The sequence below is a fragment of the Epargyreus clarus genome, unplaced genomic scaffold (genome assembly GCF_041222505.1).
Source record: "Epargyreus clarus isolate Ecla_fem2 unplaced genomic scaffold, WU_Ecla_fem_2.2 ptg000006l, whole genome shotgun sequence".
Lineage (NCBI taxonomy): Eukaryota > Metazoa > Arthropoda > Insecta > Lepidoptera > Hesperiidae > Epargyreus > Epargyreus clarus.
Genome location: NW_027332214.1, coordinates 10,534,168 through 10,558,966, shown reverse-complemented (window position 1 = coordinate 10,558,966; position 24,799 = coordinate 10,534,168). Strand labels below are relative to the sequence as shown.

General features: G+C 33.8%; 3 protein-coding genes across 6 annotated transcripts in view; all 3 read right to left on the bottom strand.

Annotated features, from left to right (window-relative positions):
- LOC140742944 (serine/threonine-protein phosphatase 2A 56 kDa regulatory subunit gamma isoform) overlaps nt 1-10,420 on the bottom strand; it is an 85,325-nt gene extending 74,905 nt beyond the window's left edge. The window contains exons 1-2 of the mRNA XM_073074030.1: nt 10,297-10,420; nt 9,989-10,039 (exon numbers count right to left, since the gene is read on the bottom strand). Of these exons, the coding sequence (XP_072930131.1) occupies nt 9,989-10,039; nt 10,297-10,311 (66 nt within the window). The 5' untranslated portion in view covers nt 10,312-10,420. The remainder of the gene's footprint in view (nt 1-9,988; nt 10,040-10,296) is intronic.
- Nucleotides 10,421-11,169: 749 nt separating this feature from the next.
- LOC140742518 (dynein regulatory complex protein 9-like) lies at nt 11,170-14,059 on the bottom strand. 3 transcript variants are annotated; one of them, XM_073073413.1, is made up of 9 exons: nt 13,813-14,057; nt 12,878-12,993; nt 12,735-12,805; nt 12,481-12,649; nt 12,249-12,395; nt 12,070-12,175; nt 11,798-11,992; nt 11,576-11,707; nt 11,170-11,503 (listed from the first exon to the last, which is right to left on the bottom strand). In XM_073073413.1, exons 1-9 carry the CDS (start codon nt 13,900-13,902, stop codon nt 11,297-11,299), a joined length of 1,233 nt encoding a protein of 410 aa, XP_072929514.1. In that variant the 5' UTR covers nt 13,903-14,057; the 3' UTR covers nt 11,170-11,296. The 3 variants fall into 3 exon arrangements, with proteins under 3 accessions (XP_072929514.1, XP_072929517.1, XP_072929516.1); XM_073073416.1 differs by lacking the exon at nt 12,249-12,395 and having other exon boundaries at nt 13,813-14,059; XM_073073415.1 differs by lacking the exon at nt 13,813-14,057 and having other exon boundaries at nt 12,735-12,770.
- A 1,756-nt stretch (nt 14,060-15,815) lies between these two features.
- On the bottom strand, nt 15,816-21,022 carry LOC140742517 (dynein regulatory complex protein 9-like). Of its 2 annotated transcripts, XM_073073411.1 has the most exons (9): nt 20,802-21,022; nt 20,266-20,312; nt 19,591-19,661; nt 19,220-19,388; nt 18,418-18,564; nt 17,962-18,067; nt 17,582-17,776; nt 16,837-16,968; nt 15,816-16,162 (listed from the first exon to the last, which is right to left on the bottom strand). In XM_073073411.1, the coding sequence occupies exons 1-9, from the start codon at nt 20,883-20,885 to the stop codon at nt 15,956-15,958; spliced, it is 1,158 nt and encodes a 385-aa protein (XP_072929512.1). In that variant the 5' UTR covers nt 20,886-21,022; the 3' UTR covers nt 15,816-15,955. The 2 variants fall into 2 exon arrangements, with proteins under 2 accessions (XP_072929512.1, XP_072929513.1); XM_073073412.1 differs by lacking the exons at nt 20,266-20,312; nt 20,802-21,022 and adding an exon at nt 20,075-20,205.
- Nucleotides 21,023-24,799: the final 3,777 nt, after the last annotated feature.

Genomic DNA, 24,799 nt, shown 5'->3' with positions numbered 1-24,799 from the left:
TGAATCCTAACATTTTCATCATAATGGACCATTTAACATATTATCAAATGTTATGGATCACTATGAAGTAGGCGAAAAAAACAGAACGCGGCGCTTCACCGCTGTTTTAAGGCAGAAATAAATGTGGCGGTGGTGCCATCAGATTCCAGAACAATAGTTCATACCACCTGCAAAACTACCACAACACAATATTTATATTTTAATTACATGAAGCACACCTCTTATTTACCCATTAAAGGTATAATTAAAAACTTCATTTCCAACAACACGCTTAGTTACACAAAGGGAGTCTTAGTAAAGCTAGTATTAAGCTATCAGATATCAAGTCAAAGACTGTTGTTTCAAATATTTTTGCATAAAATATATTCTAAGTATTTAGGTACAGTAGAAACTGCGTGGTGGAGTTATATGCTTCAGTGCCCAGCGGTGGGACATAAAAAATGTTGCAGCATAACGCAGAATAATAAATTATTCCAATAATATTCTACGATGATACCTTTATAGAGATCATTTATTTTATTAGTTTACTAGCTGACCCGGCAAACGTTGTGTTGCCATATAAATAAAAAAATGTTAAGGGTGAACAACCCTTATCACTTAGGGGTGTAAAAAATAGATAGTAGCCGATTCTCAGACCTACTGAATATGCGTATAAAATTTGGTGAAAATCGGTAAAGCCGTTTCGGAGGAGTACGGTAACTAACATTGTGGCACGAGAATTCTATATATAAGAGTATCTACAATTTTTTCACCTATCGATATTGATATGATCCTCTTAATGTTGTGATTTCATTATCATTTCATACGCGATCATGAATGCACGAATCACTTTTAAAAATGAAAAATAAAACCTCAGTTATTTTTGCACTAGCGAGTTCAGCGAGCGAGGATCAGTTACAAAACCGCGGTCAGACTTGCGGTCGTCAAGGTTGTTTAAAATTTTACTTTATACATGGAACTGGTCGCTTAGTTTGCGAATGGGAGACTACAATCTGTTCTAGTCATAAATTGTTGTTCATAAAGAAGGTCAGGTTGGGACTTATATGCTTCGAGAAGAACATAAGGCCGTTACGTGAGGTCAATACCGGCGCGTGCCTCACGAGATGCAGGAGTTTCTTTACATGGTCTTTCTATGTTTTATAGAGTTAGATAGAGTCCGTAAACAAGGGTCACATACAAAACCATTGTCAAGATTTTCATAAAAATCTTTCATGGTACTTCACAATGACAACACCTCGGGTTGAAACCACCTTGAATGGTAACTTTTGCATGACAGTTTTCAGCCCCATGTCTAGTCTATTTCTACTATATAATTGATGTCCTTGGTTGTATATCTTTAGATATTTACCCCTGCCCCCCTTTTCCGAAACAGAAAAGAATAAGAGCTCATACATTTTATAAAAACAAAGTGAGATAGTATTAAAACAAACTTATGTAATATTAATTTCAGGATGCCCAAAATACAGCAAAAACTTTAGAATTCCAGACCGATTTAACGGCCGATATAATATCGTGAGGGCCGTCAAATGTAATATTTAAAGCCAAAATGACACATCATTTTGTCATCCCTTGACGTGCAATCCCTAAAAACAATCCCAAAATAAACCAGATGACCAGCGCGCGCGCAATTACCGTCAGCGGCGCACCCACGTGTAGTAGGGAAAGTAAACAATGATGCGTTTCTATACATAGACAGATTTCAAATAGATTACGACATTTTACAAGCGTTTAGCGGTCGCGCCTTCAGAATTATTCAAGCTCACCAATGCTTGTGCCAAAATTGTGAAAGTTGATCTGAAGTTGTATTGGAAACTTGATTTATATATATCTGAATACACGTATCGTGGGAGAGTTCTCGCCTAATGAATACACGGTTTAATGTAGCCAAAAATATAAAGCAGAACGTCTTTTCTGAACAAAATCCGTTATTTCGTACCAGGTTCGACTCCGGTGGTACCACCGCCACACCTATTTCTACCTAATAACAGCAGTGTTAGGCGCTGCTGTGTTCCGGTTTGAAGGGTGTGGTAAGGGAGACAGACTTTTCAGAGGCGTTCCAGCTTAGTCCTCAAGGGTAGCGGCGCATCTGTGGCCGACCTCAGGTAGGAATATCTAATCCTATCTGGGGTTGATTACAAATGTCCATGGGCGGCAGTAGTCACTTACCATCAGGTGGACTGCATGCTCGTCTGCTACTTCTATATTATAAAAAAAAAAACAAGTTTCGGATCTTTCCGATGCCGAATAACATACGGACGAAAACTTCGGACGGCCTTGATGGAGATTATTCAGACCATCCGAACCTTCGTTAATTGATTATATAGATTAGTAAACACGCCATACATAGCTATATAGGCATTAATTTTCAAACAAGGAATTTACTTCTGTAATATCCTATTTCACTATGATGTAAATAATCACAATACGCGATTAATCTTTAAAATTATGTACGGTTTTATAAGAGATTATTAAATTATTACTATTTGATAAGAATATTATTAATTTAAATATAATTTACTTTTTTGTTTACTTAAGTTATAATTATGTTTAATTATGCTTAATTTTTATACAATATTAATTTATACTATCGTTAATTTTAACATCATTATATATTTTTATTATAATTTTTCAGTTAAAATATAATATACAATAATTTATGTGACTGTGTCTTTGTCCGTTACTGATAAAAATAATTGCTAATTGGAAGTGCAGAGTTTTTTAATTGCTTTACACTTGGTGTACCTACTTGTTAACTTCAAAGGCATAAGTAAATGTTTACTGAGTTATATATTATAGTTTATTAAATGACAAAACAATTGAGGCTAGGGTTGCAAATCGGCCAATGGGATCGCTTGAGTTTCAATATTTTCATTCAATTTCTTATATCAAACTTATTGGTGTATTTGACACACATCCATATTGCATATTATAGTTTTCTCGCACATCCCAAAAAGGTTGATTTCAGCCTGTCATAATCTTCAAAGGTAATGAGTATAATTATCAAGGTATCCTACAAGCCTAAATAAGGAGGACACCTTGTTTAATTAAGACGTTGCTATGGCCAGCATCCAAGTCCAACTAAATTAATTTAAATATTTAAAAAGTGATTAAAAATTACGAGACATGCCCTAAATGTTTAACTACATTTTCCTCTAGTTCTATCCCAAATCGCTCATACATTTTCCAACACACACAAACACTTACCCATTACACGCCCTCAAAGCGAGATCACACAGACGCGTCAACGGTTCCCTCAAAGGAATTCCCGCGGGAGTTACATCAGATACCGCGAGTTTAGTGGACCGGTGGAGCAGAAAGCAAGATTACAACATTAATCCAACAAAGTGCCCGAACAAGCTGTGTCTAAAAATAGATTAGATCTACATCACTGGCATATTCAATTTTGTTAATGCAATTCTGACATATTCAATTCATGTTCAAAAGTTCCGGCGTATATGGTTCATGATGCCGCCAGTAATGCGTATATGATGCAAATATAGATGATAGATGATGATCATCATCACACATATGTCTGCTTATCATTAATAAATAACCCTGCCACAGGTGGGCAAATACTTCTTTTCAGAACGATATATGTATGACATCTTGATCAAGTGCAAGACTACAAGTAGGTGGACTTTGTACGCATTCGAAAACATGGTAAACTCGCAAAGCTCCTCAGATTTTGTCCCGATTTATATTAATTACAAGTCAAGTGATCAAAAAACAATCTATTTCCAATTAATACTCGTGTGCAAATAGCAAAGATCACGTGTACCTTTGTCTGTCGTTAGCAATGTTAGCTAACGTTTATTTTCATATAATATGTGTGTTACCTAACATGCATACACATTTACTTTGAGCATATTTCCGTCGACACGGTAGTTTCTTAACTTCTAGATTGTTCAACATTCTTTTCAATGTTCTTTTTTAAATTTAAATTTCAAAAGTGAAAAATCAGATCTGGATCTGGATCCGGATTGGTATACTTCACACACCTTTGACTCAAAGACTTGCAGAACATTTTGAAGAATTCACACAAATTTCCTCAAGAAGTTTTCCTTCACTGTTATAGGAAGTGGATAATTCATTTCTAAAAGGGAGGTAATAAATTTCCAATTTAAAAAATCTCAAAGGTTTCAAGAGTCAGGAGGTTCGTAGCATGTCTTCTGTCTTTAAGGCAGCCATAGCCTATCTAGTGATTGAAACCTGGCCTATCCAACGGCGGGTCCAAGGTTCAAATCCCAAGCTCAAACTCATATTTTTAATAAATTATTTTTTAGGACGCACAGGCGAACTTCACTAAGAGGAGACCCTTGTCCAGCAACGAGACATTTATGAGTTAACGAGGCCTTTTTTCGCAGCGCAACGAATTGTATATAATGTCTCATAAGAAGTAAATACCCAATTCCATATCAGCAATTTCACCTATCAAGAAGCCTTTGAAGAAAATAACGTGTTTGGAAGCAACGTGAAGAAATTTCAGGAGAAAACCAGTATATTATCGGCAAAAATGCGTTGCTAATTGTTATCAGGTTACACGCGGAACCTTCTCGACGTCCGAGACGATGGTAATGTGGAAATAAGCATTCACGCTTAATTACTCCACTATATTTCTGTTTACTTCAATTTCTGATAAGATTGGATGCAGTTTTCATCAACGTGAAAGCCTTTTATCCAAAGGAGTTATAACAATACTTGTATGGACTTATTGCTTTATATCTCGTAGGAAAAAGAATCGCAATAAAATATGATTAGAATAGTGTTATTATTTTGTATCTACTCTTGCTAACACTCTCGCATCCTACACTATACTAGATTTTATTGATTGCTGCCTACATTTATGGGCTGTTAAAATGTTGCGTAAGAAATATTGTTAAAAGCCTTTATTATCTACAAATTTATTCAGAGTGTATAGGATCTACCTAATCATTTTTAAGAATTTATATTTCTTTTGTAATTTGTAGTACTGTCTGAAAAACTACGAACATACAAAACGTAGTTTATAACCGACAGACAATACGATTCTATTTATATATAAACATTAGTTTCATTCCGCAACCGGATATCTCAATATTTGCCAAAGCGAGCAATACCTAGATGGATTTGTTCAAGTATAACCGCGAACATGATCTGTGTAATGGATTAAATCTTTTTTTTTTTTATAACATATGAGTAGCAGACGAGCATGCAATCCACCTGATGGTAAGTGGCTACTGCCGCCCATGGACATCTGTAATAAACCCCAGATAGGATTAGATATTCCTACCTGAGGTCGGCCACAGATGCGCCGCTACCCCTGAGGACTAAGCTGGAATGCCTCGGAAAAGTCTTTCTCCCTTACCACACCCTTCAAACCGGAACACAGCAGCACCTAACACTGCAGTTATTAGGTAGAAATAGGTGTGGCGGTGGTGCCGCCGGAGTCGAACCACAAAGGGTTCTACCACCTTCAATCTAAAAGAAACTACAAAATATTGGCGAAGATAATGAATATTGACATTGACCACAATTAACGCCCACTTTTTAGACTTCAGACTTCAGACATGGTGTTAACTACATCTATGATAACTTTAATATTCAGTACACTTATTAAGTACCAAATATCTACAGACATTGAACGTGTCAGACAAGGGCCGTAGCAGACAAAATCATATCTTTTTTTCCTTTACAATATTTTGGCTGGCACGGTCCGTGTATATACTACTACTAAACATTATATACCAAAACACTTCTGTATCTGCCACGTCACGGGTCTGAAACGCTCTATGTCTGTTGTACAGAAACCCTTACAATTGTGGCTCCACTAACGTAAATACGCTAAGAGCTATGCATAAAAATATCATACGTTTTTATCTAATTAATTACGGGAAACATAATGAAAAGTAATCAAAATATTTTTTTATGCCTAATTAACTTAACAACATATTAATTCAATGTTGTCATTTTATAATGACGCACATTACATTTTTAATTTTTATTTTAAATACAAACATTACCTTGATATTACCAGTTAGGTACAGTAATAAACTTAATACCGAAACTTGAACGAAAAGCAACGAAATTTTAAGCCGCCAAAAATAGGTACAAAATTTGAGCTAGTACTCGTATCTTCAAGAATTTATGTAAAATCACGTGCAAAGGAATTTCGGTATACTGCCAAAACCGACATGGCAAAAATGTGCGACCTACACAATGTTTACGTGCCTAAGTACATACGATTGTGAGTTGAGTCTTTCACAGTGCGAACCGATATTAATTTGAAAATTAAAAACAAACGAATGTGCGCGCGCTTGATACGCTCGCCCGGCGCCGCACGGACTGCGTTTCGAGTCGAGAGCTGTGCCAAATCCTTGTTTAATATATTATACATACACTGACCATTTGTATTTACTTTAAAACGGGACACTTTCGTTATGCAGACAATTTTGATAATACAATGACAATAATTTGAAAGTATTTTTGGAACACTTTTTTTTAGGAGCGTAGCGTGGGTTCACATTGGCGGGGGCGGAAATTTCGCTACCCCCTATATACGGAATTAGTCCGCGGAAAAAAGACGTGAAGACTAACATTAAATAATCACTGAAAAGTGTACATTTCTGTAATTTAATTAATCAGTAAAAAATAACAGTTCCTCCTATTTACAATTTTGCTGTCATATTTTTTTTCTAAAATGAGATATTTTCGCGTCCCCGACTTATTCTTTGGAACCTCGGGAAAGAGTATAGAAAACGGGACAGTCCCGTTCAAAACGGGAAGTATGGACACGTTATTTATACACATTGTTAACTACGTTGCTATTGACATTTCGATGATAAGTATAATGCACATTATTTTAACGAGATAAGGTGCACTTTCGCGGCGTTCGGTTTGCGAATAAATTAAACATGTACAGATAGTTACATACATTGTAAATAACCTTCATGCGATAGCTTGTTTGCAGTTGTAACACTGAAAAGAAAACAGAACCGGTTTGTTTGTTTTCTTTATTTCTTTTTATATCTTTGCTAATTGATTATTGCCAATAAACATTACATAAGTTTGCTAGTGGGTGTTTGTGTTTTAAAAAACCTATGTAAATATTATTCAACTTTAAGGACCACAAAAGTTTGAGAACCTTTAAAACATGGTCGTCATTAGTAAAAAAAAAACACATTCTCAATCATATATTTTAAGAACATTAAAATAAATAAAGATCAATTTAAAGTGCTAATATTCTATATGTTGTCAGGTGTGAAGGTGCAAAGTGTGCAAATATGACTTATTTACATTCTGACAGCATCTTCCACACTGCGCATACTATTTAATGACACACAAATCTATAGTCATGCTGATATTTTCTATCATAGAATAAACAAAGGTATATTTGTAGTATGCTGACCTAAGTGGTCCAGGCAGCATATGAATATAATACCCTCGAATTAGAGGGTATGCCTAAGTAGATAAGATGCATAGCTTCTCTTAAATATGACACTGGAATGTGTCACCTGAGCATTTCTTCCCTATTACAATTTACTGACTATAACAGAAATATGATTGCTGATATATGAGTAGCTTATGCCTGGGAGAGGTGCTGTGTTAGCATTTACAAAACTCATTTTGTTTTTAATAAAAAATATTCTCATATACCCGAAGTTCTCCAACCTATTTGTATATAATAGGTATAAGTCCATAGGTATAAGTCCACGAAAAAACAATAATTTGCAATATCATGAATTTTTATATAATCTCTTATTTTCAGTCGCATATTTCATTTTGCCAAATAATCATACATTAGTATTGGAAGATTTTGGAATCAACTTCCACAGTTATATCGAAAATACTATAAAATGGAATTCCACAGTATCAAAGAACTCCTCTTCAAAGTCAGTAGTGCATTGGTGTCATATGTTCATGTGATGGACTTTTATGGTCCATTTCTAGATTTAGTCATAACATAAAACCGAAGGTTCGCCATTTGTTTAGGCCATTCTAAAAATAAGCATGACCTAAAACCTCTTAATTTTGTGAGAAGATCTTATACCCTCATTACCCCGTGGGTAATGAGGGTAACCAGTAATGAGTTGATATCATGTTACATTAATGATTACCAAATACAGAATAAAGCAGACTATTACATTATGTAAAAGAACTTATACCAACAAGCTACATTTTCAACAGAGGTGAGATTGGGGATAAATGTCATACCATGTCACCTTTATAATTTCTTAATTAAATTTAAATAAAATGAACAATTAAATTAAATTATTCAATTAATTTTCAAATAAATGGAATTCATACTTAATTGCATACATATTGAATTTTTGTGAGGGTTAAATAAGGGACCGGTAAAGATTTTGGAACTGAGTTCTATAGAACTGCGTTTCTTAACCTGTGGTCCGCGAGTATATCAATGGGGGACCGCAGTGTCATCTCTGGACCACACATAAATCGCTCATTAAATGCAAAAGGGCCGCTTTACTGCTTTTTTCAACCACATACCTATGTGAAAAGGCATTCTCTAGTCTTGTTTGTATAAAAAAAAAAAACAAATAAAGAAACAGATTACAAGTAGAATTTGATTTGTGATTACAGCTTAGTAGCAACATCAACCCGAATATCCCTGATTTAGTTCACATTATTTTTTTTTCATATTTTTCATAATAAACAGTTATAATTATCTTCTGTATTTGTTTTTTTTTTGTATCTGTAATAACTAAAATAAATACCTAATCTGTTTTTTTTGCTGTTTATTTTATTAAGGGTCTGTGAAATCTGTGCTTGATTTCCTAAGGGTCCGTGGACTGAAAAAGGCTGGGAAACACTGCTATAGAACATTTACATAATGCAATTTGACAGGTGGTGGTACGAATATGGTTTGTACTGGGAGTTACCACCATTACACCTGTTTCACCTGTTCAGTTCATGGAATTGGTTACAGGTATCAATTGAAGAAATTGACTCCTTATCATGTAGTATTATATATGCCATATGCTTATTGATTAGAACACATTTTAGTGAAAATTATGGAATTATAAAGATACAACATACAACATTGTAGTGCCAATTTAAAACTTCTTTCTAATTATATGTTCTATATATTTCACATCTTAATATATGGTAGATGTTTTTAGAGTATAATGATGGTGGGAGCAATACCGCACCTATTCCGTCTCATAAAAGCATTGTAATGATTCATATATTAATATGAATACGATCTTTGTACCCCTTTGAGGAGTGAGATTGGGTTCAATTGAAGTTCATATAGAGAAGGAGTGCAGGATGGTAAAATTTATGTGTAATATGTGTGTTACAAAATATATTTAATTTAATTATAATATATTTATAACACATATACAGCCAAATTAACATTTATTGTTTTTTTACTAATCTATGTTTATTTTTTATTTGTGTTTAATTATGTTTACATTTTGACCATTGTGACAGGTACTTTGGTATAAAAGGTGAATTATCTGATGTGTGTGATATGGGGAAACTGATATAACTGACTAGCAGTGCTTTGGGGCATCAATATTTTATGTATGCTACACATGATTAACTTTAGGAAGTACTTGAAATATCGGGTATTGCTTAGGATGTCTATTATTTTCGTGACTGTCAAAGGCCATTATAATTAATTAACATGTAGAGATATACAACAGTATAATGACAGATTTATGTAAAATTCTATTTACAAATCATACGAAATATTAAATTGATTATAACATGTTTCCACTGAAATAATCACTAAAGCTGAACCGCGAGTATTTTCATAGCGTAACGGAAAAATCAAAACTATGAACATGAATGAACCTAAAAATAAATTACATCACAGACAGCATCTGTCAAAGTTTTAGCGAAAATCGAACGGTAAAAGTAGGCTACGGAAACCAAAATCACGTTTAGATAAAGCGCAAGACATCTTACACGGCGTACATGCGTCGCAGATTCCAATTAGTTCTTATTGGCAAAGAATATACATCCGATTATGTTATAAACAACTCACCTCCGTGTCGTTTTCTTCGGGTTTTTTGTCAATTTTAGTCTTCATCGCCTCCTGCAAACAACAGTCCTCACTAAAACTTTCACACCAACGATATTCGACTTGATTCACAAATAAACGACGATTTTACACACGTAAATTATGCAGAACCGCATACCATAAACGAACTGACATGGCATGGCATAGTATTCTCCGAGTCAAGCGTATCGGAAATGCCGACAACACTGATATTACTAGTTTTTGTAACACACAACCACATGATATTTTAAGCTTGTGGTATGGAAAACTTTTCTTGTCGTTTTCGAACTCACCTCTTTTTTCGGCATATGTAATATAAAATTAGTAAATAAAGCGGAAAATTAACTTTGCAATAATCTCATGAAGTTAGTTTTTATGTCTGTCAAAGCTGTGTTGTGATTGGTTAGAGAGGTCACGTGACGCCATTGACGTTTGCAGCGCTGGAGAATAGTGATGTGTCGATTCCGATTTAACTACGATTATGAGAATCGATCACTGTATTCGTGATTTTATGTAGGCAAATAACGCTTTTTATGTTAAAAGACACAGACTCGTAGAAAGCCCGATTAGTTGTCTAAAATAAAATATTCAATCAAATCAATCAACATATCAATAAGCAACAATATCAGAGCATTTCTCTGTAACAAAACGGGGTGCGGTTATATCTCAAATTAATATTCAATGAAAAATAATAATTTTAAGAAACCAAAAACCACGGTCTTATAGTTTATCAATCCAAAAAGTAATAATTGTTGCAATCTATCGTGCAGTAACTTTGCCAAGAACTTTCTCTAAGGCGCTCTAACATCGCCTCGAAAATTGTTAATCCTGATGATCTTAATAAGGACAAAGAGACAAAATTATTAAATTCGTGTATTGTCATCGTGTGATGTATGTTCAAAATTTTGAATTGAAGTGACCGCTCGAAGTGAATTCAAAAATTCTGCTACAGACATACATACATACATACATACATACATAAAGGTCAAGCAAAATCGTGGTAAAACTAGCTTGTACAGGCGTGTTGCATGCGACAAACTCCCGCTTGCTGGGCCTTACTCTCCGCTAGACTTACATTACTAGTTGCGCGAACTAGGATGGCAATTTTAACAATTTACTTCCATCGACACTAACTTTTTGTAGGTTTTCTTATTAATAAACATGCATTAAAAGTAATACCAATTTATTCAATTAAAATATTATGAATTAATCAAAGAACAAATTGTTGTATTGTTGTTGTATAATTAATAATAAAGCATAATAATTACTAAAAATTAAAATAACTGATTTTAATTACTTCTTCTTCTTCTTGGCATCAGCTCCACCACCCTTCTTTTTAGCAACTTTAAAAGGTCCTAATTGGCATCGCACCAATAATCCTCTCCACCATGCCTGAACTATAATAGCAGATTCAGTCATTTTCTTGTGATACTGTCTGGCTTTCTCTCGTACTTCCTTGAACTCAATCCACTCTTTCATCATGTTATCATGTTTCTCAATCTGTAACAAAACTATGTGTAAATATGAAATATTTGAATAAAATATAAGTTTTAAATTAAATGTTTTATAGACCGTTTCCTCAAATTCAAGTCTCCTTTCAAGCATATCTTGATAATCGTTTTTCTTGATTTGTATTTTAAGGTCAAGTCCCTCCATATCTTTATCGTATTTTTCCATCCAGCTCTCAACTTTTGCTAGCGTTTCCTGTAAGGTTATGAGATTTCAATGAATATATTTTACTGATTCATTATAGTATTTAATGTAACAGTAAAAAGTTCGTAATAGTAAAAATACATTTATAGTAATATTAGTCAGAAGTTCCACTTCAGAATGAACTCGTTGTTCATAATCAGTCCTTCGTTTGTAATATTCTATGACCCTTGAAGGTTTAGCTTCTTGATCTTCAATAGTCTGCAAATGTTGTTCCGTGCGAGCTCGTTGCCAATTGTCGACGTACCTACTACGAACTTCAGCATTTAATGGAGCATCCTAGAATTATAAATTATTGATGATTGATAAAGATTTTTACAGATATAAGTATTAATTATAATGGATAAAAATCATACTTCTACTAGCATCTTCAGTTTATCAATCGTAGAATCAGCATCATACACAACGGATGTTATGTGATTGCGTCGTTGTCTTAATTGTTTATTTAATTCCCGTCGTAATCTGTTATCAAAGTACATTAGTGTATATTTTATTGCATACCCTGAATTATACTATACAGAAAATTATCACTAACATTCTATTCTTCGCCTCGTCTTCAAATATAAAGATTCTTTCATTTTCTTTATTGATTATATTGTTAACATAATCTTCTAGTTCCATGAATGTTTTAGTTAAAGTAATTTCTTTATAAGTGGTTTCAATTACATTCATGAAGTATTTTCTAAAAAAGATGATGACATAAAAAATAATACTTTTCATATCTGAAAAAGTAGCATTGATTGCAAATGATATTATTTATAACTTACCTATCCGCATCAAGTTTATTAAGCTTGTATGCATTACACCCAAGCATATGAGGATTAATGCCATCCAATTCATCTATGGTTGCAGGTTGGGCTATATCATATTTATTAGCAATCAACATAATCATGTCAACGTCTGCTTTAAGCACACGCATTTCATTGTTACACTCGACTAAAAACATATAAAATTAATAATCAATTAGATAATACTTACCCAAAACTGATTTAAATTATACAGAATATTTTTTTTATCTAACCGAGTATACGTAAATCCATTAATGTGTCTTCTAGAACTGTAGCAAATAACGACGCCTGTAAGTATGTTAAACTGCAAGCAATTTTTAAAATAAATTATTCAAGACTTATTTAGTGACCTGTACAAAGTAAACTTACGTTTTACCTATAATCAGAGTCAGGTGCCTCTTCATCTGTGTCATTTTGCTCAAAATCATCATATTCGTCTTTATTTTGCAATGATATTTTAGATAATATAACCACGTCTTCGGGGAATGTATCCTGTTAAACGATAATACTATTGTAAATTTATATGTGTCATTATAAAAACGATTATGTTTTCGACTACAATTTTTGTGGGAAGTTATCGAATGAATAGTCTTAAATGAAGATCATTGAAGACTCGTATGAGTGCGCATCACTAAATAAAAACTCGTATTTTCACATTTGAATCCGACATAAAAATTTGTATTTACAAAGCATTCTATTATTTTTTTTTTAATTTATTAACAAAAGCTAGTAAAATAGTAGATTGTAATCATTTTTATCATTAAAATTACCAATGAGTTTGTGATAAAATTTCTAGCGGGATATTTACGTCACGGGTACTAACTTAATCAGGCACCATTTAAGTATTTCTTAAAATTCCAAAACTTTGACAAAATATTTGACCATTCAATTAAAAATGGACAGTTAATAATATCTCCTAATCGGCGCTGAAAGTCTATTAACATGGGCCCCTAAGGCCTGAAGGCTTAAAAGAAATTGGGATATGTGGAAGCGGTTTAGGAGGTGATTGTTATTATGTGTTTTTCTAAATGAAAAAAAAATGTGATTATCACGAACGTTAGCTTTGCAGGGCCTGTTTAACAGGCCAGGACCAAATACATAAAAAGACAAACCTCCTTTGTGAATTATTCTGACTTCAGTATGAGAAACTCTGACATAGTGCAATAGCAAAAAGTACCTATGTATCATGTATGTATTTGTGTAATGTTGCATGTGTGTGTGTGTGTATGTAATGTTGCATTTTAGAATCCATACAGGCTTGTGTTTAGGTCTATGTACTAGTGTAAAAATGGCTGATTCGCTGCAACTTACATTTTTTATCTCTTTCTCTGGTTCATCGCCATATACAATACCACAACCCCATGTATCTTCCACTACGCTGACTATCCGCATGCGTTGCATTATTCCTTTTTTCGATAACTAAATAAATTATTTCTAAATAAATTACACTTCAACAAAAATAATTGGTTTGACTTAAGTTGTCAATTGCATTAATTTTTTGGCGTTTCCATAAAATTTATTATTGTTTTTCGCAACCAGTTACCTAGTTCTGTTTGTCACTGAAATTCTATTTTGAAAGTTACCAATTGAAAAAAATCTTTTCGGTACCCACACTCCACAGGACCGTGGGTACCAACTAGAAAAGCTGCTAACACTACCCATGGAACAAAAATAAAAAACAAGGTGGTAGATAGTAGGTATCCACCTAACACAAACAATCACATGTAAAAATTATGATGACGTCGAAGTTCTATTATCTCGTATCCTCTCTGAAGTTAATCGCAAATGCGTTGTTTTCTCTCTAACTTCCGTTATTAATAATTAATATGTATACATTTTTCTTCGTTGCTATAGTCCGCGTAAAACTTCTAGTCCGCTTTTAATATAGAAATGAATCGCATCGTCATATTATGACTACATCCGCTCGCAACAACTTCAGAGTGGACTAGCAGTTTGGCGCGGACTATACTCAATGTCTAGTATAGCAGAAATTGTCAAATATTGATCTTTCTTTTGGCTAAACAGGGGATTTTGGTACTAGCCAGAGCTAATTTTGACAATTTCTATCTGCTATTTTTTTAATTTCGATCTCTTTATTTTCGATTTTTGTATATCAAGGAATAAGTATTTAATAAAATTACGAAATTAGACAATATCTTTGAGCATTTAATAATATCATAGAAAATAAGATTAGCAATTTCAAAAATCCATATAACAAAACTTACAAAAATACAACAAACTTTATTCTAAAATACAATTATCTAAAATAAATTAAATCTCAGAGAGTTGAAGTTAGAATTAAAAAAACATACAATTTTGTAAACGAAAATGTTATAACAGAACTCCAAAAGCATTTCCGACATAAACAAATAAAGGGCTGACGAAATATTTTTAAATTCATTAAATCAAGTATTATCCTACGCTAAAAGATCTACGTTGGCCTAATTAAAAAAATATTACGTAATTAATAACCTACCTTAAAAATACAAATAATCTAACAAAGAGACGCGGGCGGCAAGTTTGGGAGGTCGAGTGTTCAGCAAGCAACTCCGGGAAGGACGGTGTGGTGAGTCCTGAAGCTCACCTAGGAGGAGCCCCAAGGGGCAACGCCTTCAGAGGACTCCGGTTGCGTTCCGTAGGAGATCCCGGAGTCCTCTTGGCAACCGAGGACTGAGGACGGCCACCGGGGGGGTTTTAGTGCGGTAAGAGTCCCACATAACCCGTGTCGCTCCCACAATACTGGGTACCTTTTGAAGGTTTCCCCCACGTAAGCAAAAAATAAATAAAAAAAAGTATGGACTTGAAACGTGTGTTTCAATAGTTTGTATGAGATGGCGCCACATTACACCTTAATCACGATATTGAAGTTTTCTGAATGTCTACATGGATGGCCTGCATTTTGAATTGCAAGCTAACTGAAAATTAAACTTCAAATTCGTTTTTCTGCAGTTGACGAAACTACACCGGAGATGCTAATTGCGCAGTCTGCTTACCATTCCAATGTAAGCTACTTAGGTAATAAGTTAGTAATAACGAATTGCGAAGTCGTTTACCAATTTAAATGCTGTTTGTTTCCCGTTATTAATACGCAATCTATCCAAATTTTGCCTACCAGACATCGAGAGCGTTTCCGGTAAAGTAATTGTCAAATCCATCTTCGGTATTCAATATCGGGTAAATTTATTATTAATAACGCCCACATAATATCAACCGAAAAAAACGCAAACTGCAATATCGCAGCTACCTTATACTCCACAAGGTAACTGTCTGTGTAGACACTTACAACACACAAACACTTAAACATCGCGATTCAAGATACATGTTGTAACGTCAACACAAAACCTATAAGCTCCAACAAGCCTATTATTAGTTATCGTAGATCACTATTTCTTCTTCTTGCCAGCGGGTAGCTCCAATTTAAGAAATGGTATTTTATCAATTCTATCATATATCTTTATTTTTTCTTCTTGCCAGCGGCTGCGGGCGGTGGTCGCCTGGTGACCACCTTGTAGGGGCCGAGCTGGTTCCTCACCAGCAGGCCGCGCCACCACGCCTGCACCGCCAGCGCTGCCTTATTCATCTTCTCGCGTTGCAGCCGCGCCGCTTCTCTCTCGTCTTTGAACGTCACCCAGCTCTTTATTTCTTTCGCGTGTTCTTTAATCTACAAAGATATTTTATTTAAGATATTTACCCTTTTTAATTTAGTGTAGTTTGTGTAATTTCAACTTCCTGCCAATGATTGAATAGACAATCTTATATATAACATTCTCGTGTCACAATGTTAGTTACCGTACTCCTCCGAAACAGCTTTACTGATTTTCACCAAATTTTATATGCACATTCAGTAGGTCTGAGAATCGGCTACTATCTATTTTTCATACCACTAAGTGATAAGGGTTGTTCACCATTAACATTTTTTTATTTATATGGCAACAAAACGTTTTCCTGGTCAGCTAGTTTATATATAAGATTAAGAAGTTATCTTACATTATTATTTTTACTGTTTATTTCTATATCATTGTCCATGTTATTCAGCACTACTCATATTAACAATAATAAGTACACAACAATAAGTACATATTTAATGAATCTAATAGCAAGTATATAAAATTCCTACGTTAAGTAAACGTCTATGTACAATATGAGCCCTAGTCGTAGTAAATAGACATAGGCTATAACTTATTCTACTATCACAACCCTTTAAAGAAGCAATATCTAAGTCGTGAACAAGTGCTTCCTTTCAAAACAGCTGACTTGCAAAAACGAATGTAATCAAATTAGAGCAAATGTCGTCTATGCGAACTTATACTAAGTACTTACTTTAATTACACTTACCATTTCTTCCAGATTTTTTACTTTCATAATCATGTCCTCGTACTGATTTTTCTTTTTTTGTATTTTCAAATCCATAGATTCCATGTCTCTGTCGAATTTATTCATCCAATGTTCCACTTTCTCGAGCGTTTCCTGGTATAAAGTTACATTGTTGTCATTACTAGCAATTCATTAAAACTGGACAAGTGTGAGTTGGATTTACACACTAAAGGATCTATACCATCACTCAATTCCGTATCTTTCGCGCGAACATTATTTCTTACCGTACCCATACCCTTCACGCCAGATCACATGCACATTATCATTGTTACAAATCTGACTATGAAATAAGAACCGAGTTTCTACGTTTGGTATGTTTCTTTTATTACCTCCAAACGGAAACTATAAAGGTCCTTTTGATTGTCATCGTAGCTCGATGCTTACAAAAGTGTGATTCGCTATGGACAAAAAGTGGGCTATCCTTATGTAGCACCTAAGCCTGTTTCAAATTCTTAATTAAGGAGTTCGGAGATTTTAATCCCAAAGAATCACCTGCGATGTTTTGAAGACCTTCGAAGATACCTTAACACTACAAAAAAATATTCTAATAAAATCTGCATACTTTAGTTTTTTAAAAAAATATTCTCAAAGGTGTTTGAGGTCTACTGACTAACTGGACTATGATCTAAACTCGTATCATTCCAAGAGGAGTTGGATAGTATATGGTTGACGACGACGACGTCGACAAAAATGATAAACCATATACATTTATTGCAATATTCGTCAGTAGCTCCACTTCCATGTGGATCCTCTGTTCTTGGTCAGCCTTTTGCTTGTAGTGCATAATGTTCTGGAGGGGCTTCGTCTCCTTGTCGCGGATGGTCTGCAGGTGCTGCTCTGTACGCGCGTTTTGAAAATTCTCGACATATCGTCTTCGGATGTTAGTATTCAAATCTGTATCCTGAAAGATCAGTTTTAGGAGTTATCTATCTGTTATCAGAAACCTTTGAAATAAAATACGAGTAAATCTTTGTATGATAGAAATGTGCGCATTTTTTATTTACTTTGTAGAGGATTAAACCTCCTAAAGTACTCGTAATTGCAAATCTGAACTTAGTAACTAAGATTTGTGTACAAGTAATTTACCTCTACAGCAGTTCTCAGTTTTTCAATAACAGCATTTGTGTCGTAAAACACTGATTTAATGTGGTTACGCTGATGTCTTAACTGACGATTCAAGTCCCGTCGAAGACTGGAAAAAGGAAAATAATGGTTAATTGAAGAAAAACATAGGTGTAATCTGTGAAACTATTGATGTCATTCAGAGTAGGTACGTGAGTTAGCAGGCATAGCAGGCGTCATTGTTTCTTGAAAAGGTAATAATGGACAAGCAAAATACAGAATACTTTCCAATGATTAAATTTTTAGTTGCATTCAGTAGAATATTGCGAAATTTGCAACGGTTTAAAAAAAACAGAACCTACCATACATTTTGTGACGATTAAAATCTTGATGATATAAGTAGCTGATCTTAGCTTTTTACTAGATAAAACGATGAGAAATACACAAGAACACGCTGAATACATCCAAAATATAACTGACACTCTGTTCCTGGCCTCCGCTTCAGCTAAGACCTGACGGTGGTTGTTGCGGTCCACAACTTCCTCAACCTGGTCCATTAGGTATTGGGAGCGCCTGCTCGTCGACAGATCCGAGTACGTCCCAAATAAGACATCTTTGAGGTATTTCCTTAAAACAAAATATTGTCATAAACTTTTTGTTGTTGTAAAAATATGATCTAATCTATAATAACAAGTGATGTTTGTGAGATTAGATTTTTTGATCGAAGGGTAGGTTAGGTCTATAGAGTCTGAGATTGTATTTTATATTTCATATTTATTATAAAATCGAAATCTAAAGCGATTATTGATCTCTCACTTAACATTTCACAATACCCCAGGCATTGCCAATGCGGCAAGTTTCGAAGAATCCTGTATTGCAAACACTTGGCTAATGGCCAGATATTTTCTTTTTTACGACACTTTCTCCATTCATAGCCCAACACTATAACTTATTTACCTATGTTGTGGACGCAGAAGTAATAATACCCAAGTAATATTATTAAACTCTCATATTATTTAATGACTTAGGTTATTCCTACTTTATTGACCGGATATTAATCCAGAAAGCCACTAAGTAGCTTAACATTATGTCGCTGACCTCATTACCGCTAGCAGTGGAGCAAGAATAATTTAATGTGCTCTTAAATTAAATAAACAGCACAAACCAAACTAATATATTTTATTCAAAGTATTTCTTCGCAAATAATTTAACTGCTCATTTACCTACACTTTAGGTATTCTTATTTATTCTCTCTATGATCCAAAAAGTTACCCAATCTTACCGGTCATCCTCCAGTTTCTGCAGTTTGTACTCCATGCAGTTCAGCTTCTTGGGGTCAATGTCGTCGAGCTCGTTCCCGTCAGTGCGTTGGGGGACAGCGTACTTCTGCGCCAGCAACACCATCATGTCCTTCATTGCTTTTGTAAGACGGATGGGATTGTTGCATTCCTCTGTGTTTAAATTGTTATGCATTACAATCATATTCTATTTTTTTATTATAGCTTCTATTTTTACAAAAAAAAATAAGATGTCCCCCTAACTAATTGATTAACTTTTTTAAACGGAAATCCAGTTCCAAATATCAAGTCGAAAGTACGAGTATCTAATAGTTAAGCAACTAAATAATAATTTAGATAGTGAGTAGGTAATTACCAAGAATATGTAATTCCGAGATGGTGTCTTCCAATACTGTCGCATACAGAGATGATTGAAAATACGTCAAGCTGGAAGAAAACCTTCGCGTTTATTTATATTATTATACTTAACGAACCTGACTACAAAAGATTTGTTGTTAATCTGATCACAACAGACACTTTGTCATGATCTATAATGCCTGATACTGATATGCCCTTTTCCTGCGTGTCTTGTATGTCGGTATGGTTGTGGTGATGTGGTACAGGTAAGAGCGACTACACGACAGTAAATGGGCCTTTAATGGTGAAAAAATACACAATCACACGTACACAAACGTATAAGACGTAGTTGATGTAAATTTGCACTCGGTTCATCACCGGACATCAAACGGTCATGTTGATAAGTAAACTACCCGCAGGGTACTAACCGAAACCATTTCAGTACGCACAGTAGGGTAGTTTAATTTTTGCACATTATTATAAGAAGTGTGGCGTTTACCCACCTATTTACTATGGCTCCAATTGAAAAATAATGACCAGTTTGTACATAGTTTACGGTAACATGTTTTGGGTCCGCAAGGAATAAAGGTGACAAACGAAATTTTCGCTCCGCCCTGAAAACCGGTTAGGGCACCCACTGCTGTATCATAATAAATTATACATATGCATTTTAAAATATGGAAAAGATTCTTACGTGTGAAAGGAGGGAGGCCTCGAAATAATGTCTAATTCCTCAAGCTCCTAAAAGAGAAACAATTTGTTGTAATTTACTGAAATTAATTTTAAAGGAAATAATTAACGCGCGCTTTAGCAACAAGTCAAAGGTTCTTGAAATGATATTTTCAAAGGTGTGGGTAGTCTACAAATTTGCAATTTGCCAGCATGGTGGACTATAGCTTAAAGCCCTCACGTTTAAGAGAGGAGACCCGTGTCTATAAGTGAGAAGTAATTGATTGACGATGACGACGGTGATTTGTTCATTTATGTGTATATAAGATTTTTAGATAGAAATTAATTATCACTTGCTATACGGTGAAGGAAAAAATCGTGAGGAAACCTGCATACCTGAGAGATTAAAAAAAGATCTCAAGGGTGTGTGAAGTCTACCAATACGCACTTGGCCAGCGCGTTGGACTATGACCTAATCCTTCTCATTCTGAGAGGAGACCCGTGCCCAGCAGTGGGATAGTAATGGGTTGATGATGAAGAAGATTTTATGTATTAACGAACCTGTATGTCTGCTTCATTTCTCAGACCAATTGTACTAACGAAGGATTGGTTGGTCCAAAGATTGCTTGAAGTCCTGCTAAACATTTTCGTCGATTCGAGTTAGTAAAATCCCATACAAAAATAATTATTATAAATAAAATTATATAAAAAATTTGCGTTAAAAATTCACGTCAAAAATTCATGTACATTTCTAAACTTCGTATAAATATGTACTGACATGATGATTATTTTTTGAATCAAAATGTTACAACATTAGTGGCCAGTACGTTTATGGTTATTTTTATAACGTGCCACGAATATACTTGGGTTTCGTTAGGTTTTCTTGTTCCGTGGGGTTCCAATTAAATTTATAAAATTTAATAATAATAGCGTGGCAAAGGCCTATATCGTAATATTACTGAAATAGTGATCGATTGAAATACAAACTTTAATTTACGACTACCCTAAGCTTTTTGACTTGAAAATCCAATACATAATTTTATTTTTAAATATATATGGATTTATATTGTGTCCTTATTGTATATTTCTCCCTTGTTATCAAAACACATATTTAAAGCATTTCTTAATATAAGTTAAGCGAATATTTAGTAAGATATTGCCATCTACAACGAGATTGGCGTTGCTATTTTCTATATTTGTAATTTTTTCCACTAACTTAATGGATGGATGAGAGGAAATAAGTAAAAGAGAGTGAGTAGTCTAGTAAACTTTTAATACCAGTAGTACAAAATAATTTATGACTTTTCATCGGTTTAATGTTAAATAAGAAAACAATTTTGAAAGACAACAATGTCAACTCATCCTGGACAAGGTAGGCTGACCGCACATTGGCTACTATCGCGTTTGCGACAGTGTAGGCTACCATCTTGAATACTGCTATATTGTTTAAGCTACTGAGCACTTTAATTAGTTGTTTTGTCTGTTTTACCGTTCGGGCATGCAATTTGATAAGAAAAGTAGTATGTCTGCTGGACCTCTTATGCGTTCGAACTCGAAAGATCCAATAGGTTCGATCGTCTACGCCTCTGTATTGATGCGCCAACTACTAATGCGCGTTATTAATAATCAATCTATCCAATGTTTTACTATCAAAGATCTGACAATTCTAGTTAGCAGTAATTTGACAATTGTAGTTGACAGAAATTGTCAAATTGTAATCTTTGGTAGGCAAAAATTGCATAAATTGTATATGAATAACGGGCGTAAGTAGACGCTCAACAACCTTTAAGACGCAAACTTTATCAAATTGTTCACGTTAAACGCTTTTACCAGCTACTCAACCCATAGTAGCCAAAGTGCGTCCAGCCTTATTATAAAACATCACGAAATTAACATCACAAACATTAAATTATATCAGACAATGCAAAATAACTTAACCTACGAATAAAATAGGAAAATTATAAACTTAACCGACAAACTACCTAGTTTTGTATAAAATTCAATACTATATTTTTACACACAATTTACAGTAAATAACATCGTATATCATATTATATCGTGTTCTTATACTCGTATAGTTCAATTTTGTGATATTTACAACGTACTAAAATAAGTTTATTTTTATTTCGATGAGGTATACTTTTTATATGCGAATATTGTTTTTTTAACTTTGATTCAAATTGACTTTTTCATTTCATGCGACTTACAACGTTTTACAAATTATTTGTGACAAAAAATAAAAGTATAACACAATAATATTTTGGAAAATACTAAATATGTTTTTAGCAATGCTATGTATAACATAGATTTAGAAAAAAACGCAATGAAATCAATATTGAAGCGAACATTTCACTTTAGGTTCTAAGCAAATTATTATACACAGAAAAATACAAAGTTAATGATTAGCTATGAAGAAATACAAAGGTGTTGAATAACAATATCGCCTGTAGCCTAATTCAAATTCAGTCTTACGACAGTAATGTTCACTGATGTTCACTGGTTAGTAAGGGAAATGTAAAAGTAAGTTGAACAACATAAGAATATAGTTATGTATAACTTGTTTGAAGTTGAATAACATAATAAGAATATATTTAAGTATAACTTGTTTCAGTAATGAACGTGATTAAAAAAACGGCAGAGTGCGAGTTGGATTTGCACACAAATGGTTCCGTGCCACCCTCACACATTATTAAGATAAATTAAAAGATATTTGTGAAGGGACGCCCTTTATTAAATGTTTATCTTTTTTCTTGGTATTTATTATTACAGCGATTACAGTACACTTTATGTAAAAAATATCACGTATCTTCCCATTACGGTTCAAGACATACATTCCTGTGTCAGTTTTGTGTTTCGTCGGCACCCTTCTGCACCCTTTGACTACGAAATACATAAAACGATATTTATTCAAACAAGTCATACGATAAAAAATACAAGTAGGTTTACATTAAAAGTAGATAACAGAAATAAAATACTTAAAATAAAGTGCTAACGAAACTAACCATAGGCAATAGTAAAATCAACTACCATAGAGTAAGATAATCTCCAATATTCGTACAAATGTTTAAAAAGATACCAACATTATATTTTGCCGCCATAAATAAAATAAACACAAGTATTTTATTTTTCAAAAATAAACAAAGATAGAAATAAGATTGTATATCTTTCAAAATAGACAATAACTGATTAAGAATCGTTAGATTTAGTCGATTTATACCTTGAACCTTCAAGATATCAAAGAAAAACAAAATTCGGAATCAAAACTAACGTGGACATTTTTTTGTATTGTTACGCATTCTTCAAATATTTTTTTCTAGTACATACATGAAAGGATCATGTATGGAATAGTCTTATTTGTTTTTCAGATTTTTGAAAAGTACGCAAAGTATAATTTTCATCTTCATAAATAACCCTATTCAAACAAAAAAAGGATTTATTATTTATTTTTGTTATAATATTTTTTTTACGTCTATTTATGTTATGACGGCAATATTAAACGAACATCAGCGAACTAGATGAAAATGGATTTATTTAACAAAATAATATACATAATACTTAAGTTTGGGTATCGGGTTAAAAAAGACGCGAGGCCACCTTTTTAACATATAGGAGTAGCAGACGAGCATGCAGTCCACCTGATGGTAAGTATCAACTCTAGATATGATAAGATTCCTATCTGAGGTCGGCCACAGATGCGTCGCTACCCCTAAGGACTAAGTTGGAACGCCTCGGTAAAGTATCCCTTACAACACCTGACGTTTATTGGCCACCCATGGATCCTTTATAGACTCTTAAATAGCTATCTGTGATCGATCACAGATACTTTTCAGAACATCTCAAATGTGTTAACGTCCTATAAACGCAAGATTAAATTATAACAATATTTATATGTGTTTAGTTCTTTAAAAAGTGACGCTTCTACTCAAAGTAAGAAGTTTACAGTTTGGTTTGCAAATTTACACTCAAAATGTAAAAGCACTACCTATTAACACTATCTGTTACGACTATGACTTCTGTTTAATTACATATTGGTACATAAATCCTAAGTATGTAAGACTTGATAATAATTGCATAATATAGAGGCAGAAATTTCATGTATTTAAACATCAAAGATATAATGTATGTTTAGATTGTAGCGCCATCTACCGTTTGGTATAACAGGGCTTTATTTGTAATTGATGTGTGCTTTGTTAGTGATGTACTCGTACGTACACTATAATGAGACTGTGTGCGTCGGTCAATACGGGCAAGTAGGGGATCAAGCCGAAGAAGGCTAACATTTACGAATTAATTTGTATTTTAAAATTTAAGATAAATAGGCCCTCTTATAGAGATTTAGACGGACATTCTTAACATACACAATATCTTTTTGCTATACATAAAATGTATACTCGTTATAATAGTGAACTGGCCAAAGATCTTTAGGATAATCCATGATAGAATATTTGCATTATTAACAGAATTGTTTAGCGTTTGTTTTTTTTTTCAATTACGTTATACTGGAGATTGAGAACCAGTGGTATACAAAACAAAAATACATTTCACGCAGAGTTTATTAA

Bases quoted from the DNA above. Each gene is read 5' to 3' on its own strand.
- LOC140742518 (XM_073073413.1), bottom strand. From the start codon at position 13,902: ATGCAACGCATGCGGATAGTCAGCGTAGTGGAAGATACATGGGGTTGT. The intron at 12,806-12,877 runs GTAAAACGTAAG...AATTGCTTGCAG, and splicing joins GCACCTGACTCTGATTATAG to TTTAACATACTTACAGGCGT. The intron at 11,993-12,069 runs GTATGATTTTTA...TTATAATTCTAG, and splicing joins AACTGAAGATGCTAGTAGAA to GATGCTCCATTAAATGCTGA.
- LOC140742517 (XM_073073411.1), bottom strand. From the start codon at position 20,885: ATGTTTAGCAGGACTTCAAGCAATCTTTGGACCAACCAATCCTTCGTT. The intron at 20,313-20,801 runs GTTCGTTAATAC...TTTCTCTTTTAG, and splicing joins GAAATGAAGCAGACATACAG to GAGCTTGAGGAATTAGACAT. The intron at 19,389-19,590 runs GTAATTACCTAC...ATTTAAACACAG, and splicing joins CTCGGAATTACATATTCTTG to AGGAATGCAACAATCCCATC.